The following is a 21,054-nucleotide window of genomic DNA, read 5'->3' as shown; positions in this document are numbered from 1 at the left end:
ACAAAAACTGGTCAATTCAGACTCTGAGCAGTTTGTAGTTAATGTTTACTTGACATGTCCTTAATGTCATTTATAATGGATTGGCATCAGGCAAAATACCATTTATATGCCAATTCCAGATAAGGGTGAACTCCATCATACAAATCCTTGTAAATAATTTTTTTTTTTTTTTAGGGTTTTATGTGTCCCCCTTCTCTTCATATGAATTTTTATTATTTCCTTATCCCATTTTACAGTCCTAGTACTATTCATTTCATTTATTGAGGAAATAAAATAATATACATTTATAACATCTTCTTCAAGGTTTTTTTGTTTGTCATTTATTTGGGCTCGACTAAATGAAGATAAAAAGGCAGAAAAACGTTCATTTTTTTAAATAGAGAAACCGGGGGAATAGTGGCAAATATTAAAATAACGTTGTATTCTTGAAATTCTATTACAGTTTTTATAAGTTCAGTCTGCAAATTTTTAACTTTTTCTGACCTTGTTTTAAAATCGTAATTCAAAATGTAACCTCCAGATGGAATATTGGTTTTATTGGTAGGATAACAAATTCCCCCAGCAATCATCACAACTATATCATGTATATTTGATTCTTCCTCTACTGGAAGGACTTTTATTTTATTTTTTAAATTATAACATATTTCAGAAATAGTTTTCCCAGGATAAATCTCAACATTGATTAACTTTGTTTTTACGAAAAAAAAGGAAAATTTCTTGAGGTTAGCGATTGTCACATAACCCATCTTATAAAATGTTATGTTATACCGGATGCTCTGTGAACTGACACTGCAATAAATCTGATGCTTTAATAAGCGACTTATAATAATGCGGTGTATATATAACAGTCTAGAATTGATTAGCTTAGTTTTTACGAAAAAAAATAGGAAAATTTCATGAGGTTAGCGATTGTCACATCACCCACCTAATAAATTATTATGTTATACCGGATGCTCTGAGACCTGACACTGCAATAAATCTGATGCTTTGATATGCGTCTTATAATAATGTCGTGTATATATAACAGTCTAGAATTGATTCGCCCAACTTTTATGAAATTTATAAATACTACTTAAGGTTAGTGATTGTCACATCACCCAACTTAAGAAAATTTTATGTAATGATATACCGGATGATCTGGGACCTGACATAGCAGTAAACCTGATGTTTTGAAAAAGGACTCATCACCTCAAATGAAGTGAAATTGATTTGATGCTGCCATACCCTTTTCCACCACATCTATTCAATATGATGTAAAATTTAATTGGCAAACAAAATATCTTATGTAGATATACATGTCATGTATATTATTTATTGTAAAACAACTACATGTATGTAAACTCAGTTTTCACAGTATGTATTAATTGAGTAATCTCTCTTTTCACAACTTAAAATTAAGATATAACTTAAAAACAGTGGACATAGTAATTAGAAAACAACTTACATCTGTTTTCATGTTTCATTAAAATTATCACCAATATTAAAGGTTTCAACATGGTGAACTTAACATATTTACCATAATCCTGATAATATATTTTGTAGAATTTGTTTTTGCTTTTATCGTCCTGAACTTGCATGAAATATTTGCTACTGGATGTTAAGTAACCAAAAATCAATCACCATATTTGCTTACAGGTAAAGCATAAGTAGCATAACACCGGTAATAAGGATATCAAGGTGTATTTAAATGCAGAATAAGTTTTAAAAATGCTTAATACACCATTATGCTTTCAAATTCAGTGTTTGTCAAAATGTGCAAGTACTAATGAAGTTAGCGATTTTCACATCACCCACCTCATAGTCTTGTAATAAGTGATCAATAAATATAATTAATAATGTGTTAATAAAACATCTCGCCTTGTATAAATGACACGTGTTTACTAAGTTAGTAGCTGCCTATTACGGTTTTATAGTACATGTATTAATATAAGATGCACACAAACTCAATGCAACACGTTTAAGGTTAGCGATTATCACCCATCTTATAGTCTTACATTTATAATATATTGTTTATTTAGAGGAACATGTCAAAAAATTCAAAGTTATGTTAACAGGAAATTTATAAAAATGACCAAATTACTGATATACATGTCAACACCGAAGTGTTGACTACTGGGCTGGTGATACCCTCGGGGACGAAACGTCCACCAGCAGTGACATCTACCCAGTGGTGTAAATAGTTATCAAAGGTACCAGGATTATAATTTAGTACGCCAGACGCGCGTTTCGTCTACATTAGACTCATCAGTGAAGCTCATATCAAAATATTTATAAAGCCAAGCATGTACAAAGTTTAAGAGCATTGAGGATCCAAAATTCCAAAAAGTTGTGCCAAATACTGCTAAGGTAATCTATGCCTGGGATAAGAAATTCCTTAGTTTTTCGAAAAATTCAAAGTTATGTTAACAGGAAATTTATAAAAATGACCACATTATTGAAAAGTGACAAATTAGAATCTTCTATAACAAACATTGTAGGATGCAGAACACCGGACAAGTTTGTTGACTTAAACAAAATGTCCTAAGGTTGTGGTCACAAAATATCGAGAAAACACAAGGGCAAATTGTAACAGTTCTAGTGGTGAAGCTTCCAATCAACTACAATTTAAATGTGATGAGATAATATCATACGACAAAAGCATAAAACATAAACAATATTCAACTGACATGTACTGAAAATTTAAACCAAATAAAAATTATATGAGAGCACACTGATATAAGTACTCGAAACTACTGAAATTGCACTGTTTTTGTAATTTAACACAACATATGATATGGTTTACATAGAATAACAGAAAACACGATTGCATAGAGTGAGCAACAAAACTACATATTGACGTTGATTATGTTTTGATAGTCAACGTTGACCGAATATCTTTTCGTAACCAATTTGAACGAGATGACGGCGACAATAACACCGCCCTTAACATAATTAATTTTCACTGCACGTTAATCGTTAACTGAAATAATACACAAAAACACATACACATTCGTTTAAATGATAAAAAGCGTTTGCGGTTTATTTTTTTAATAACATTTTATTGACACGGTGTTGTTTTATTCTCTTATTTGAAATTTCACAATGCTGCATGACAAGAAAACACGAAAATCACCATGTTGCTTATTGATGCTGGTATTGATCTAAATGTACGGAACAAGGTTATTAAATAATCAACAAAACCGACACAAAACTATGTACTACATGTTAATATATGCAACGAAAAATATTAATGTTTGTTAACATAGTATAACGTATGATTTCTTCAAATTGAATTGACCTCACCCTTTTTATATTAATTTAGAGTTCTGTATTTTATTACTACTCATTAACTGCACCATATATACTTTGTCAAAATTAATCGAGCTATATTGTGAGCATCTATTTTGTCTTATACAAACACACGTTACACCGTTTGACGCATCCCTGTTTGTTTAATGTTATATCTGATTGTTGCAGATGGTGGACATTCTAGAAAACGCTTCATCGACGGCGTAATCGTCTTCTGTGTTATAGTCGTCATCATTTGGGAAAGTCGTATTAGCCTTTAGCTTTGATAGATGTTCATAGTTCACATGCTAATACAGTTTTCGATGCCGGTTACATTGTGCCTATTCCTTCTATTTTATAAGACACTATATTTTTATATATCATTAAGGAAACATAATTTATCATTGTTTTCAAAAAAATAACACAACGGACAGAAATATGTAGTGTTATTACGATTGTACAGGTAGGAATTAAACCTTCGACAATTGGCGCCAGAAGAGAAATTTGACGCATAATATGTCAGACTTAACATTTTAAATATAAATACTGTTGCTTTGTCATCAATACGTGTGTATTCATAGATAAAGTAATGCATGTATCTGTAATATGTGTTTTTTTTTTTTTGTTAACAGAGACAAGAGATGCATAAACAACACGTCATTTATATATTTTTGTTTGGTGTTTTTCTCCAATCTGATGATTTATGCCTTTTTGAATTTATAAATATAGTATGTTAATATACTGTGATGTTAAACAACTGTCCCAAGTTAAGGGAGGGTTGAGAGCATATCAATACGTTTAACCCTGCCACGTGCTTTATGGTTTGTTTTCATTGTTGAAGGCCTTACGATTTCTTATGAATGTTCACAGTCATCCACTTCATTTAAACGTAGGTGGATAGGGGTCTCGATGTCAATCAAACCAAATCTCCTGTTATACTGTACTGTTAAATAACAATATCAATGTCACCATTGGGTCCGCAACACGGCAAGAAAAACTCCCGCAGCTGTAGTCTGGCCTTAGCTGATCCCTAAACAATAATCAGTCTATGTATATTCGTAAAGCTTCGATGCATCCATGCACCATGCAATATTAACTAATGACAAATTCGTATAAAACTCTGATATCGGGTACCAGTTTTACTTTACACTAAGTGCCAGTCTATGCTGTTTTAATTCCCTTTAGTCCAATAGGTTGCTTCCTGTTTTATTTCATAGTATGTTAAAATTGTATTTTTTATCAATCCAGTTTGGTAACACTGCACTTCACTTTGCTGTAAATCACAGAAACACAGAAATCATCAAGTTGCTGATTGATGGTGGCATTGACCTCAATATACAGAATCAGGTCAGTGATTATAAGTTAAACTTACAATCATAGTGAATTATTGGCAATACCAAAACATTCATTTACTACATCATATGTGATGTCAAACTGAATGCAATTAGCTTTCTAGTGTGTGTGTGTATAGTCTTTAGTAAAGTAAGGTTGAAAATTGGTGAAAAGTGACAAATTAGAATCTTCCATAACAAACACTGTAGAATGCAGAACATTGGAAAAGTTTGTTGACTTAAACAAAATTTCCTAAGGTTGTGGTCACACTATATCGAGAAAACACATGGGCAAATTGTAACAGTTCTAGTGGTGAAGCTTACAATCAACGACAATTTAAATGTGATGAGATAATATCATACGACAAAAACATGAAACATAAACAATATTCAACTGACATGTACTGAAAATTTAAACCAAATAAAAATTATATGAGAGCACATTGATATAAGTACTCGAAACTACTGATATTGCACTGTTTTTGTAATTTAATACATCATATGATAATGTTTACATAGAATAACAGAAAACACGATTGCATAGAGTGAGCAAAAAACTACAGGAATACATTTTAGTATCAATTATGTCGATACTATTAAAAAAAAAATCAAAGAATACATTTTATTTACAAATAGTCAGAGCATTGCACGCTTGGTAGCCATATGGCTACGACGTAGGTTCAATTATATATCTTTTTTTTTTAATTTTAAAGACAAGGGAGGAAGGTGTCGACTGATAAATTTAGAAATAGACATACTGACAATTGTAAAAATTAATTCACGAAACAATAAAAAAGATGCGCAATTATTTTATTAAATCTGTTTAAATCCTTATTGGTAAACAGAGTCTAGAACAAAACTAAAGGAGGAAATGTTTACATCCACTTCATTTAAACGTAGGTGGATAGGAGTCTCGATGTCAATCAAACCAAATCTCCTTTTATACTGTACTGTGAAATAACAATATCAATGTCACCATTGTGTCCTCAACACAGCGAGACAAACTTCCGCAGCTGTAGTCGAGCTTGAGCTGATCCCTCAACAATAATCAATCTGTGTATATTCATTAAGCTTCGATGCATCCATGCACCATGCAATATTAACTAATGACAAATTCGTATACAACTCTGATAGCGGGTACCAGTTTAACTTTAGGCTAAGTGCCAGTCTATGCTGTTTTACTTCCTTTAGTCCAATAGGTTGCTTCCTGTTTTATTTCAGATTATGTTAAACTTGTATTTTTATCAATCTAGTATGATAACACTGCACTCCACATTGCTGTAAAACACCGATACACAGAAATTGTCAAATTGATGATTGATGGTGGCATTGGTCTCAATTTAAAGGAACAGGTCAGTGGATTTTAAGTTAAACTTACAATCATAGTGAATTATTGGCAATACCAAAACATTCATTTACTACATCATATGTGATGTCAAACTAGACGCAATTTGCTTACTAGTGTGTGTGTGGATACTCTTTAGTAAAATAAGGTTGCAAAATTAGTGAAAAGTGACACATTAGAATCTTCCATAACAAACATTGTAGAATGCAGAACATTGGAAAAGTTTGTTGACTTAAACAAAATTTCCTAAGGTTGTGGTCACAATATATCGAATAAACACAAGGGCAAATTGTAAGAGTTCTAATGGTGAAGCTTACAATCAACGATAATGTAAATGTGATGAGATTCTATCATACTGAACATTTAAACCAAATAAAAATTATATGAGAGCACACTGATATAAGTACTCGAAAATACTGAAATTGCACTGTTTTTTTTACTTTAACACAACATATGATATGGTTAACATAGAATAACAAAAAAACACGATTGCATAGAGTAAGCAACAAAAATACAGGAACACCTTTTAGTATCAATTTTTTCGAAACTATTAAACACAATTCAAAGGATACATTTTAGTTTACAAATAGTCAGAGCATTGCTCGCTAGGTAGTCATATGGCTACGACGTATGTTGTTTTATACTATTGTTTTGAAAACTTTAAAGACTAGGGCAATTTAGAAATAGACATACTGACAACAGTAAATGTTTCTTCATCAAAAAAAAAGATGTGCACATCTTTTATTAGATCAGTTTAAATCATTTCCGGTCAACAAAGTCTAGAACAATAATAAAAGAAGTAGACATTACCGAAATATCCCCTGTAACATTTACTAACAATAAGACAATACAAAATATGACAAGACCTGCAATGTCTATATAACATGTTTTAAACTTTTTTGATAACAAATTTTAAACATGTAATGGTTTACTTTGATAAATTGTCATTTGAATGGACTTTTGTCTCATTGGCACTCACACCACATCTTCCTATATCTATATTTCCAAAATTTGTATTGACGAGGTTACCACTCTGAATAATGAATTCATTAAAAGATTGATAGGACTGACTGCTAGCGTCTGGTTTGTTTTATTTAACTCCTTAGTACAGCTATTGTTTACTATAAACATACCTGTTTGACTATAAAATAATTGTATTCACAGATAAATTGATATGCATAACTCCTTAGTCATGAGAATACAGCATTGACAGGTGAAATGATCTTTTTTTTATGACCAATGGTGTCGGGCATTTGTCTTTGTTTTTTCAATGTTGTCAATCCGGCACTTCATTTGCTTAATATTTTCTGATGGTTCTGTGAATATTGAATATTTTTATACAGATCAATGATAGAACACGTTCGTATTTATTCTATTTTATTGAGGTAATGTTTGTATCTCTAGCTTGTTGTTTTGTATTCATACTGGTACACTTTCCAAATTATGTCTTTTTGAATAGATCCAAAACGTAAAGAAAACACAAATAATAAACATCTCCCCATAAATGACGTGGTTTGTGAAACAGATGTATTTACAAAGTACAACCATAATGTATCACATTTTACTAATCACAATAAAGTGGGATATTCTTGTGTCATGCATGTATGTTCATGATGTAAAACAAAGCCCAAAGCGCATTTAACATTTTGAAATACAATTCATTAAAGATGTATATCACTGTCCAGTTAATCATCATGAAACAAGTGTTTCAGTATGTAAAAATACAAGTTAGTAATTTGGTAAGAAATTAATTATATTTCCTTAATATGAGGGTAGTTATGTTTTTCCTGGTTAAATGGCATTGTAAATCAGATCCAATTTTATACAATCTTATCTCGGATAAGTATAATCCATGTTCAGATCTAGTAGGCCGATCTAATAAATGTCATACAAAACCTTGAAGGAATATTTCAGACAATGGTATGGGAAAGTCCCTTTTGATAACAACAATCGATTACAATTAAATGGTGTTTTGAAAAACTGTTACTAGGGCAGGTTACATTAAAATCGGGGTGAAAAATGGCATGAAACCGGCCATTATTATATGCCGTTATGCACCTTTCAATGAAACTTTTTTTCTGGTTTGGTAATTCTGTTAGATTTATATATGAAGGTTTCACCATGAACTTAATATAAAACTTAAACAAAGACAAAACCTAAAAGATAACGACACGAACAAAATGTAGGTTTGCAATGTTTCTCTTCCGCAACTGTATTTGCATGTTTGTAACAAACAGCCAAATACATATATGAAAAAATAATATATGAAATGCACAAAATGTAATATGACTATTGTTAAGCATGGACTAGACGGACAATTTTACCAAATTTCCAGTCGAATGAATACTTTAACTCTTTACTTATATTTCCAACCATTGTGTTATTTTACTATGATAATTGTGTGTATTATTGTCTTGAGGTTTTTGTTAATATGCAATTGTGTGCTTCTATAATAATCTTTTGTATAGTGATTAAGATTTTAACACAATGTTGGCTGCTTACATCTTTTATCTACTAAGTTTGGTTAGGTTTTTATTTCACCCATCGTTGTTAATATAATGGAACTTCATGCGACTGTTATGCAAGTGAGAGATTAAGCTACATGTAGCTTTCAAACTAAATTTTATGACCATTTTCTACATAAAATTGTCTATATCAGGTCAGGAACATGAATAAAAGCAACCGTAGTATACTGCTGTTCGAAATTCATCAATTGGTTGTGAAAACAAAACCAGATCCAGATTACAAACTAAAACTGAGGGAAACGCATCAAATAGAAGAAGGGACTCCGACACAACAGTAACACAACATTAAAATGTAACACACACAGAAACGAACTATAATGAAACAATGACCATTTCCTGACTTGGTACCGGACATTATAAGAAGAAAAGTACATTAAAATGTAATACACACAGAAACGAACTATAATAAAACAATGACCATTTCCTGACTTGGTACCGGACATTTTAAGAAGAAAAGTACATTAAAATGTAACACACATAGACACGAACTATAATAAAACAATGACCATTTCCTGACTTGGTACCATTAGTTTAATGGCATGCCATACCTCCCACTTTTATGGCAATGTTTAATATAACATTAAAATGACATTATTACATGACAGGACTACAATATAAATAATTGGGAAAACTTATAAGACAGAGAAACACACGAATAATAGCTAACAAACAGTACCATGTATGACAGTTGCTATCCATCCGTTTGATGTGTTTGTGCTTTTGATTTTGCCATTTGATTAGGACATTTTGTTTTTTGAAATTTTCGCGGAGTTCAATATTTTTGTGAGTTTACTTTTTACTAGATACGCTTTATAATTCCTGGCAGTTGAAACATCCTTAACTTTTTTATTAATACAATCAGAGTTAGTAATCAACATTACTAATAATCACCAGGTTTGCTTAAGATTTGAATCCTTTGCATATCAGCATTACACGGATGCATACACGACAATTAACTGAAAACATGATGTGTTGTGACTAATTATGTAATATCTATTTCCAAAGGGAGTCTGGTCTTTTTTATCAATGTGTGTCTGCTTTGTATCGTTCTAACGAGTTAGTCCTTTTTCAACGGATGTGAAACACTTCATTCTTATGTTGTGCTGCAACACAACCAGGGTTTCTCCCGGGTCAATTATTTATTTTTTTCGCCACCTCTTTCGCCAACACAATATATTTTTCGCCACTTTATTACATTTTTTCGCCAAGTAACACAAATCTATTTTTCTTTTAAAATGTTCCTCCCCTCCCCTTACGAAGATGAGTTTGCCCAATTGCTGTCTATGATTATTCTCTCAAACTTGTCTTAGAGTCTATATTAAACATTAAACTTTAAAAAAAAAGACCTTTATAGGGCTTGATAATATTTTGAACACCTTTGAAAGAAGGGGGCCACTTACTTTTAAAATAAAGAAGATATATGTCCTGTAATATAGAAAAATCCTGGATACCTGAAATATGTACAGTTCTTTGGGAAAGTTTCTTCAAAAATAAAATATGTGCCCTTTTGAACTAAGAAGTGGTTTTTACAACAAAACATTTTTTTTCTCACTTGAAATTGATCTTGACATAATATGTAGTTATTACATTGAAGGGTTAATATCATTCGAGGGGTAGTTCCCAACCTTTTGTATAGATTTCTTCACAACGACAGTTTTCTTTTCTAGACCATCGTAAAATGTAAAACTATGCTTGAAACACGTGTGTCACTGAATAGACTTTTAAGTACCCACTCAAATCAATTATCGATATCAAAGTTAAATAATTAAGTTTCAAGAAGGAGAGAAGTCGTCAACGTTTTGCTTCAAACACCTGCGTCGCAAAGTGGTTAATAAATCCTGTATGTGACATGTGATGGGCGCCATTTAACACTATCATTTTGTCATATAATACAATTAACACCTTTATTAATTAGTCCTTTGATGTCAATAGCTATAAAATGCATTCAGCTGATTATTGATTTTCTGTCAAAATCTTAACGAGTTTAAGGTGAATTCCGAGTATTGTCTGATCAGGTAAAGTCCGAAAACAGAACAAAAGTAAATAAACAAGATGGTTGAAAATAAATCGTTATATATATTTCTTTCGCCAAATTCTTTCGCCAATGACGAATTTTAATCGCCAGCAGAAAATCTGAACACAACTATACAAGGTTAAAGGTAGAATTAAGCGTTAACGAACATATGGATCCCGCTTAATTATGTATGTCCTACAGCAGGGTTCTGTATATCATTGTTTGTCATTGGTTCATGTCAGTCATATCAGGTGTTCGTAACTTGTTTTGTTATGAAATAGGTTGTTAGTTGTCCCTGTCATTTATAGCCGACAATACGTTATATGTTTTTCACATTGTTGAAAGCCTATGGTTACTTATCTTCTGTGTACTATAATTTGTCTGTTTGTCTTTTTGATTTTAGCCATGGCGTTGTCATTGTATTTTCTATCTATGAGTTTGACTCTCCTTCTGGTATATTTCTTCCCCCTTTTATTATTACGTACATCCAATACATTTGAATTTTGAGGGATCGTTGTCTTATTGGCAATCGTCTGATTTGTATCATAGATACCATAGTAGAAAACTATTATTTTCTCTTTTTTAAGTTCAAGAGTGGTTAAAACTTGTCAATATTTCTAAAGGAACTACTTACTTCACAACTTCATTTCAATAAACAAAATTAGAAGCATAAATTTATATATAGGTGACCATGATGAAGATAATAAATCTTGTTAAAGCTAATCATTTGTTCTAGAAATTAGTCTTTAAAATTAACATCACAATGAAACGGAAAAAAAACCCAGACAGAGCGTTTGTACATGTGTTTGGCCATGCATGTAATTTTTTGACTACTGTTTACTATAGTACAGATTGCTAAGTGGTGCTTTTTCAAATGATATAAAAATACATTGAAGAGATTTGAGGCACTTAACAGTCTGGTTGATTGATTCTGATATTTTCAATAGAATGACATAGTTCGAATTATCCGGTAATCGAACAGCTCTGGATCAGCACCCATATGTATCTTTGATCAAAATACACAACACATTATAATTTATGTACCGTATAGTAAGTTTGGTATCCCTATGGTACATATATAAGCTATAATGGATACAATGAAAACTGTCTGTGCATAATCCAACAAGTTTCCGAAAAATATTCTTACTAAAAATGTGTCCAAATCTTTATGGATAATGTATGCTAGGTCCCGTATTGCACCACTAGGTATGATAAAGTGTCTTTCTATTTTGACATCACTTTTGGTCATGGATCCGTTTTTTTCAGATAATATATAGAAATTAATCAGTCTCTTTATCAGTCCATTGTGTTAATTGATCAATATTTTCGTCTTCGTCTTCGTCTTTATTTGCCATGTTATGGTCGTCATCATGTTGGTATTTGACATTAAAAGTCGTTCATGTTATTCAAAATACTTAATGAACATTGTTTTTGTTTAGGCTTGGTATATTGGGCCTCCGCCTCTAGATGTGTCAGTTCTTCATGAACATGTTTCGGAACATTTCACTGTGAAAAAAGCAGGACAAAAACTAGCAGACGACAGTTTCATATATTGGCATTTCTCAGGAATTTAATAGACAATAAGCTGACAATATATTGTATTCCCTTGTTCTTAATTAACGCCATATTGTACAGAACAATTGATACGTGTGTCTAGATTACGAACCCCACATATGCTGTTATGTTACAGTAAATGAATATCCTTCGGTTTAATATGACTTTTACAAATCATTAGATGTTATATGCACGTGACAGTAGGTTAGAAAATCGAGGCCATTGTGTATGTACAAATAAGTCTACAACTATGCTGCAGTATATATTTGAAGTCATATTCGGTATTTCTAAAATGATAAAATTTGAACGATTCAATTATGCCATTCAAGGTACAGGTAAATCATGTAAAATATACCTGTTGTTTTATTCATCTGGTGCTAAGTTTAAGACATATCTCTATCAGATTAGACATTAAAACATTGTTGTATCGTCTTTCAATTGTTTCACCCGTTCTTTATGTCATTGATTGAACTATCATTAACCTTTAAGAAACCATTATGTTACCTTTCGCAGACCAATATTTCTTAAGAATAACTGTCCTCTTTCTTAAAAATATTGGACAGCTAAAGGTAGCATAACTGATTCTTACAGATAAATGATACATGTGATAGTTCAATCACTGAAATAAAAAAAAAACACTATTAACTACCCCCAATTGTTTTCAAAAAACAAAAATACAACCAAAGAACAGAAGACAAATATGTTTTTATTTTTGTATTAAAGTAACATAGCAATAAAATACATCAAAACGGTATCTTGAGTAAAAAAAAATGCTTGAATGTACAAGACCAGACCTGTAAACAAGTTTGCTATTATTCAACAGAGAAGACCTGTCAGTTTTGTGGACAGGTCTGCTTTTTAATCGGTATCTTGGATATTCTTTACTACGTTGATACATACAATAAAAGCAGTTCTGTGTAAAAGTTAATTCTGCATTATGTTAACTTTATATTTCAAAGGCAGACCAGACCAAGGTTAACTTTATCTCAAGGGAACTTTGGATTAAGTTAACTTTATCTTAAAGGAGCGGACCAGACCAAAGTTAACTTTTGGAGCATGTTAACTTTATCATGGATCGAACCAAAGTTAACTTTTATAAGAACAGGTCTGGTTTGATTTTTGATAGCAGACCTAGTTATTAGTTAACTTGTGTGATGGACTTTTTGTTGCAAAGTTAACTTCGTACAAAGTTAACTTCAATTTTGGCCATGGACCTGTCTAAAAGTTAACCTTTTGGGCAATCATTAAACAGTCCTAGGATCACGTCTGCTTTTCAAGTTAACACAAATTCTGTCTTAGGACTGGTCACAGCAGTCATAAGACCGGACAAAAGTTAACTTTGACCAGTCATAAAGTCTACTTATGAAGTTAACTAGCTGTACAGTTTAGGACTGCACCCATCTGTACTATGCTAAACTAATTTATAACCGGAGACCTCAACATTATCAATAACTTTTCCTTCCGGAATATGTTATCCAAAGGTCTGCAATATCTTGAGCCTAAATCCACCAATTTAAGAATACAACTTCAAACTACTGATCGATTTAGTCGAAGATTGTGCAAGGAAATGGGTTGAACGCAAGAAAAAAGACTTATATACTATTTTTGAATGAATTACAGCTGTGAGGTCGTTGATAAAAATCAGAATTAATAAAGTAAATGGATATATCAATACCCAGCCTTTATCAATCTTTAAAAACCTATTGATGCAAAACACTTGTCCTACCTCCATGAAAAATATTTGTTGTCCTTGCAGATTAAGTCCCAAAGAACCTCGTTTGTGTGAGTAAATTTCATTACATAAAATGCTGGGTAAATGAATGAGGTATTGACAATGCATTTGGAAACTTAACATATACCCTCACGATACTTACTAAAAATGAAATCCTGGATAATAATAGGTCTGTTCTATGTTTCTTTGGAATTTCTACTAAAAAATGAAGAACTTCCACCACTATATTGGTAAAAATTTGCAATGTTCACAGCTTTCGAAATATTCTACCTTTAAGTTTAACGTTATAGAAACCAGGTATATCCTGGTTTGAACGTGTATCCCCTTTCTACATGCCAATTTTCAATCCGTGTTTAAAATCTTCTAAGATAGTATTGCCTTTGAGAAAATAATTACTCAAAAAAAATTAAAGCAACATAGATAAGTGCTAATACAGGGACATGACTTGTCTTAACTTGATAGATATATACAAACAGTTATCATCAATGTGTAAAAATACCATAATAAATTAATATCACACATGGAGAATATACTCGTTGCAAACAACATATGCAAATGATTTTAACTAAACCATAGTTATTCACTTTAATATTTGATGTTTTCTACCTTCAAGTTTGGACATACTGCGTTACATATAGCTGCCGAACGAGATGACCAGGCGATAGCTACTCTTTTGTTAGACAACTATTGTGATCTAAACATAAGAAACAAGGAAGTAAGTACAAGTACAAGTACATTTGTGTTTTCTTAAACATAAGTTTCTGTTATTAATGATTAGATATACTAAGTAAAACAGGTAGTGTAACATCTGCTTGGATTAATCGGTGTATTCATATATTGTGTTGACATAGTTTGTGATCCATATAAGCTGCATATATTGCTAACAATAACAGAACGAATCTCATATATCGTTCTAACATTTAAGATTGTTACAAGTTGCACAATGCATTGGTTGAAATAATAAATTCAACATGATACGAAGTAAGATCAGACCTCCTGCTGATAGAGTTGACGGTGTATGAAACTTATCAGTCACCATAATGATAATGATTAAACCATTATTCTTAAAGAAAAAAAAACTTGTAAAGTTGGAAGTATATGTTTGTATAAATAAGACTTTTAGGAACCTTTTACCAGAGATTTATTCTAGAAATATTGGTATCATTTAGATTACAACAATCAATTTTGCCTTTCTGAACTGTATCAATTTTGCTGTTTATTTTTCAAACACATATGTCTCTTTTTCTTTTACTTATATGTTTAATTGTTTTAAAACAGTCAATACATTAGGGTAAAACACAAAATTGAAGATTAATAAGAGGAAGGTTCTACCTTAGATGCCAACTATAAATACCAAGCCAATAATTAAAAAAAGTGAATAATTCCATGCCCCTACATATTTTTTGTTTAAAATTGTAAAAAAAGCTTATATTTTCAAATGACACTCTACTATAAATCTGTAATTGAATTTCTGCAAATCAAGTTGCACCTCAATTCATATATCAAGGAAGTACCTACAAAATAAGCATGCAGATTGTATAAAATTTAAAAGCCTATGTGAAGTTGGAATCTTTTCAGATGAGTCATTTAGAAAGACTTATCTATGTTTCTAGCCAGTCCAATTTAATATCTAAAACAAGTGAGATAAATGATGATATTTCAACAAACCACCACCACAGACCGAGTAATTGTGGAAGGGTCTGTTGACAATCTGCCCATTGGTATTGTAGTCTCGTCGGGAATAAACTGCACATTATATTTTCCAAAGATGTAAAGATGGCAGGCAATGCCCTCATTATAATCTACAGTCGATTTGTAAAATTATTGCAAATTATTGTATTACACATACAATTTATCTGCATTTACTGCTAAGTTAATAATAACATATTTACACACAAACATAGACGCTGGTAACCAAATGGAAAGGTAGGGGGAGTCCCTGGTGGTTATCCCACCCCTCCTGTTAAAAACCTGCAAACGGTTGAGATCCTCACTCCTTAACCATAAATATTTGTGTATGGGACAATAAAACAAGTCAAATGAAACATAGGGGTAGTCAACCCACCCCATTGTTTGAGAACTTGTAAACGGTTGAGATCCTTACCCTTAAACCATACATAGTATTCTTGTATGGGATATTGAAACAAATCAAATGAAATGAAGAGGAAATCCACAGGGTAACACCCTACTCCCTTCTGTTTGAGAACTTATAAACGGTTGAGATCCCACTCCTAAACCTTATATATTCTTCTATTGGACAATAAAACAAACCAGATGAAATAACACAAATGTAGAGTCCCTCTGGGTTAATGCACCCCTACAATTTGAGACCTTGTTAACAGTTATGTTCCCCAACCCGAAACTAATGTATCCTTGTATTGGACAAAAAAACAAACAAATAAAATATATTGAGAGTCCCTCTGGGTTATTGCACCCCTCCTGTTTAAGAATTTGTAAACAGTTATGTAACCAACCCGAAACTAATGTATCCTTGTATTGGACAAAAAAACAAACAAATGAAATATATTGAGAGTCCCTCTGGGTTATTGCACCCCCTCCTGTTTAAGAATTTGTAAACAATTAAGTTCCACAACCCGAAACCAATATATTCTTGTATTGCACAATAACACAAACAAATAAAAAAGGGTAGTTCTTAAGGTTCACCAAACCTCTTCCTGTTTGGAAACTTGTAGACGGTCGAGATTCCCATCCATAAACCATATACATTATTGTATGGGATAATAAAACAAATCAAATGAAATATAGAAGTCCACAGGGGTCAGCCCCTCCTCTTTTTTTAAACTGGTAAATGGTCAAGATCAAGAACCCAAAATATATATATATATTCTTGTAAGGGACAATAAAACAAATCTAATGAAATAAAGAGTCCCCCAAGAATCACCCCACCCCACCCTTTTTCTTAGAACTTGTAAACGGTCCAGATCCCCACTCATAAACCGTATTTATTCCTGTTCATCATTTCAAGACGATTTGTATGAAATAAACAGGATTTAATCATAGTCGTCACTTATGCATATTACTCTAATAGACCAAACCAATTTGAACTGGACTTGCCCAATATCAGGCGACCAGGGGAGTTATAATGGGAGCTTTGTTTGAGAGACTTCATAACAGCCCCTTGTTACAATTATTTCTTGTATTAGGTAAACAAAAATAAAAGTTTGGAAAAAAAGTTAACCACACAAACTACCAAGTGAAGTCTTAGTTCGATATATAGCAATTTAAAGAAGAAAATTAACTGATCAATCAGTACTTATACAATTTACTAAAAACAAATATGAAAATCAATAAGAAATACAACAGGCCCTTTACATATGATGGGCACAAAAATATTTTTAACAGAACTGTCTGTATACTTGATTATTTTGAATTAACAATTCAAGATTGCAATAAAAATTTTCAAAATTTTACATCACAAACATATAAAAGAAGTGATTTTTGTTAAATACTGATGAGAATGTTCTACGTAAAAACAGCAATACTCTAAATAAATACATATTCAAAATACTACATAATATACATAGATATAGGAAGATGTGGTGTGAGTGCCATTGAGACAACCCTCCATCCAAATAACAATTTTAAAAAAAGTAAACCATTATAGGTCAATGTACGCCTTCAACACGGAACATTGGCTCACACCGAACAACAAGCTATAAAGGGCCCCAAAATTACTAGTGTAAAACCATTCAAACGGGAAAACCAACGGTCTAATCTATATTAAAAAAGAGAAACGAGAAACACGTATACAACCTATTTGAGATACTACACATCTACAATCTCTTTGAAGTAATACACATTTAAAGTCATATCGTCGCTGGGCTTCTAAAATGTTGTAAATAACAATGTTTTCAAGAAAAAAATATCTCACAAACAGGCTTTCAAATTTTGGCAAAATGCATGCTTCCAACATGTCGTATATCGTATGTGAACTTGAACATTTTTGTAAAAAGCAGTGAAATTTCTGGATTATCCAAGAACTTAAATTATTTCCACAGAAATAAAGAAATGTACAATTATTTTTTTCCAAAAGCCATTCTATAACGATTTTAAGTTTTCATACAACATTTTGGAAGCAAACTTTAAAAACAACTGACATTTGCAATTTTGCAATATGTCTTAATTCACACATTTTGCTTGTTCTAACTGTATGCTATTTTGTAATACCAAAGATTTCCTCCCGCCCAGACCATTGGTGTCAAAAAGTTTTTTTTAGCAAAAAAACTCAGGAGCCTGTAATTCAGTGGTTGTCGTTTGTTTATGTGTTACATATTTTTTTTTTCGTTAATTTTTTTACACAAATAAGGTCGTTAGTTTTCTCGTTTGAATTGTTTTACATCGTCTTATCGGGGCCTATTATAGCTGGCTATGCGGTATGGGCTTTGCTCATTGTTGAAGGCCGTACGGTGACCTATAGTTGTTAATGTCTGTGTCATTTTGGTCTTTTGTGGATAGTTGTCTTATTGGCAATCATACCATATCTTCTTTTTTATAAATACGGCGTTTTAGAAGCCCAACGACGATATGAAGCCTCAAATTAAAAAAAAATATGATTATATGTTTTTATAACAAAAGGGATAGTTATCCTCAAAATATTTAACCCTTTCCTCCATAAGGATGCCTTTTGATGCAACCCCGTTTACTCCATAATGACGCCTGTTGACGCCTGTGTAGCGCCTCGGTTGAACAGTCTTGCCCAAGGATTTTTTTGGTATCAGACTTTTTTTTGTAAATTGTATCTTATATAAAAGGATATACACGGAAATATCTAACTAAATGATGAAATATTGTTTTTGCAATGCATTAATGCTTTAAACCTGATAATTTTGTTATTCCAAAAATCCTATGCAAAAAGTACTCACCAGTTGAAATATACATCTAAGTGATGTTACAATCATGACCATTGCAGATTAGATTTATTCTACAATTAAAAAAAGTAGAATTGGAAATGTCATGGTTAACTATAACACATATTAACTTATCTGAAATGGAATTGCTTTTTTTTTAAATAACATCTAAAACAGGTCAAATCAAAGTACTTAACATCGAATGAACTCAAATTGTTGTGGATGGTCCGACAAGCACTTGTCTGAGAGAAAAAAATAAATTTGTATACCTGAAAGTGAGATAATGTACAAATATAATTTTTTTCTGGGACAAGTTCATGCATGGATGATAATTTGATGACAGGGAATTCAACCTCAACGTAATGACTATTATATCTCGTTCATTGTTATATTTTATATTAATACTATAGAAATAGTGCAGTGCAAGTGCACGGTGGTCATTCTTCTGTAATGTAATCATTTTCTCTCTGCGTTAAAGACCCATTTGTGGCCGTCGCCTGTTATCTGCTATTTAGTCCAGTTTGAGTCTCTTTGGCATATTTCCCATTTCCATTATCAATTGTATAGCAAAAAGTAATCAATATAGTTCAAATATACATATAAGTGATGTCTCAATTGCAGATCAGTTTCATTCTACAATTAAAACAAAGTAAAATTAGAAATTGCATGGTTAATTATAACACATATTAACTATGACACATATTAACTTGTCTAATTCGGAATTGCTTTTTTTAAAATAACATCTTAAACAAGCCAAATCAAAGTACGAAACATCGAATGACATCAAATTCAGGGAATCCAACCTCAACGTAATTACTATTATATTGTAGTGATTTTTCTAATAGATTGGATTTGAGTAGGCATTCATGAAAAAAGTTTAATCGTCCATGCAGAATTATCTTCCTTGAGATTGCAAACGTTCTTGAGATATTCTTCTGCATACGTGTGCATATATTTTAATTACTTTTTACTTATATGTATATACATACAAACAAACATTTCAATATGAATAATTTATCTTCTTTAAAGAGTAGCGATGCGTATTCATTGAAATGAATTCAAAACAAGCGTTAAGGAACGTTAGTTTGCACTTGGTGTTGTGTACATATTAATCATGTTTATAGATCGGTTAAAAATCCACAAAAAAGAAAGACAAGAAAAAAAACCCACACATCATAGCACAATTCCATAAAGGCGTAAAAACCATCGAATTATAGACTCTTGACTCGGGATAGGGAAAACACATTATTTAAGTTTTCATTAACAGGCGATTAACTATATCGTTATCATAAGACAAAGTCATTGAATGTAAATCAGCTGACTAACAAGAAGCACAAACAGCAGCTTACAAATAGACAAACAAAAACTTAATACTGATCTAAAAGTACTTATCACTAGTTCAAAACTAAAAAACTAAATTAAAATCCACTACAGATATAAAGGATTTAGTGTAAAGAGGTCATAAATTGTCAAACACATGACCGTTTGCAACACAAACATATAAACATAGACTTGTTTAGTTATATTTTTTATTATACAACAAAAGCATTGATTCTCCAGTCTCCAGAATATCCAGTTGGTAGTATTGCTAGCTTATAACAACATCTAAAAATGATAATAAAGTAAAATGATTGGTCAAATAAATGCGTCTTTTATTGAAAAGATATACTCAACCAAACACAACAGAAAGGAAGACATATCATCAAATGTTATTAATCATGAATAAACATTATTTGACAAAACTTACAAATTGTAAATATACAAGTTTAACGACATCTTCATCACTCGCTAGTTATCCCACTAACCGAATCGACACCGATGTGTGTTTTGTCTGATCTGTTGAAATGATGGATCATATTGTTAAACATTGATCGTTATAATGTTCTCATTTGATTGAATTATTCAAACGAAAAGCATTTAATCGCAAAAAACTATTGTGTGTTTTTTTTTACGATCAAACTGTGTCGTAATGAAATTTTAGAGGTATGACTTCTACTCAATATTAACCTTATATCTGTTTTTACTTATTTTGATAGAAGAGTTATGACGTTATAACAATTATTTTAAAGATTGAAATGTACATTTGTCGCCATGCATTTTTACTTTCTAGTGACAAGAAACGTATATCGGTATTGCAACTTTGTTGGTCATTAAAAAGACTTAATGCAAGCAAGATAACAGAGTTGTTTACCAACTATATATAATGAATCACTTCGACGTCCATGTATCAGTCGATTTTAATCCGAAATGATAGAAAAATACTACTAGTAAGAGGGTAAAATAAAAACAAAACGCAAGAGAGAAACAGTCGATTCTGGAGGAAAGTCGAAAACACACAGACATCGTCATGACAAGAAAAAGCAAAAACCACCAAAAAGACAAATCATAGAGCATAAAACACAACAGAAAAAAATAAGA

The 21,054-nt window shown here is 31.6% G+C and overlaps 1 protein-coding gene across 1 annotated transcript in view; it reads left to right on the top strand.

Annotated features, from left to right (window-relative positions):
• The window catches only part of LOC139503377 (ankyrin repeat and death domain-containing protein 1A-like), a 50,022-nt gene extending 34,547 nt beyond the window's left edge, over positions 1-15,475 (top strand). The window contains exons 5-8 of the mRNA XM_071293147.1: positions 4,516-4,614; positions 5,852-5,950; positions 14,382-14,483; positions 15,347-15,475. Of these exons, the coding sequence (XP_071149248.1) occupies positions 4,516-4,614; positions 5,852-5,950; positions 14,382-14,483; positions 15,347-15,475 (429 nt within the window). The remainder of the gene's footprint in view (positions 1-4,515; positions 4,615-5,851; positions 5,951-14,381; positions 14,484-15,346) is intronic.
• The last annotated feature ends 5,579 nt before the right edge of the window (positions 15,476-21,054 follow it).

The sequence above is a fragment of the Mytilus edulis genome, chromosome 14 (genome assembly GCF_963676685.1).
Source record: "Mytilus edulis chromosome 14, xbMytEdul2.2, whole genome shotgun sequence".
Taxonomy (NCBI): Eukaryota; Metazoa; Mollusca; class Bivalvia; order Mytilida; family Mytilidae; genus Mytilus; species Mytilus edulis.
This window is presented reverse-complemented; position numbering and strand designations above follow the sequence as displayed.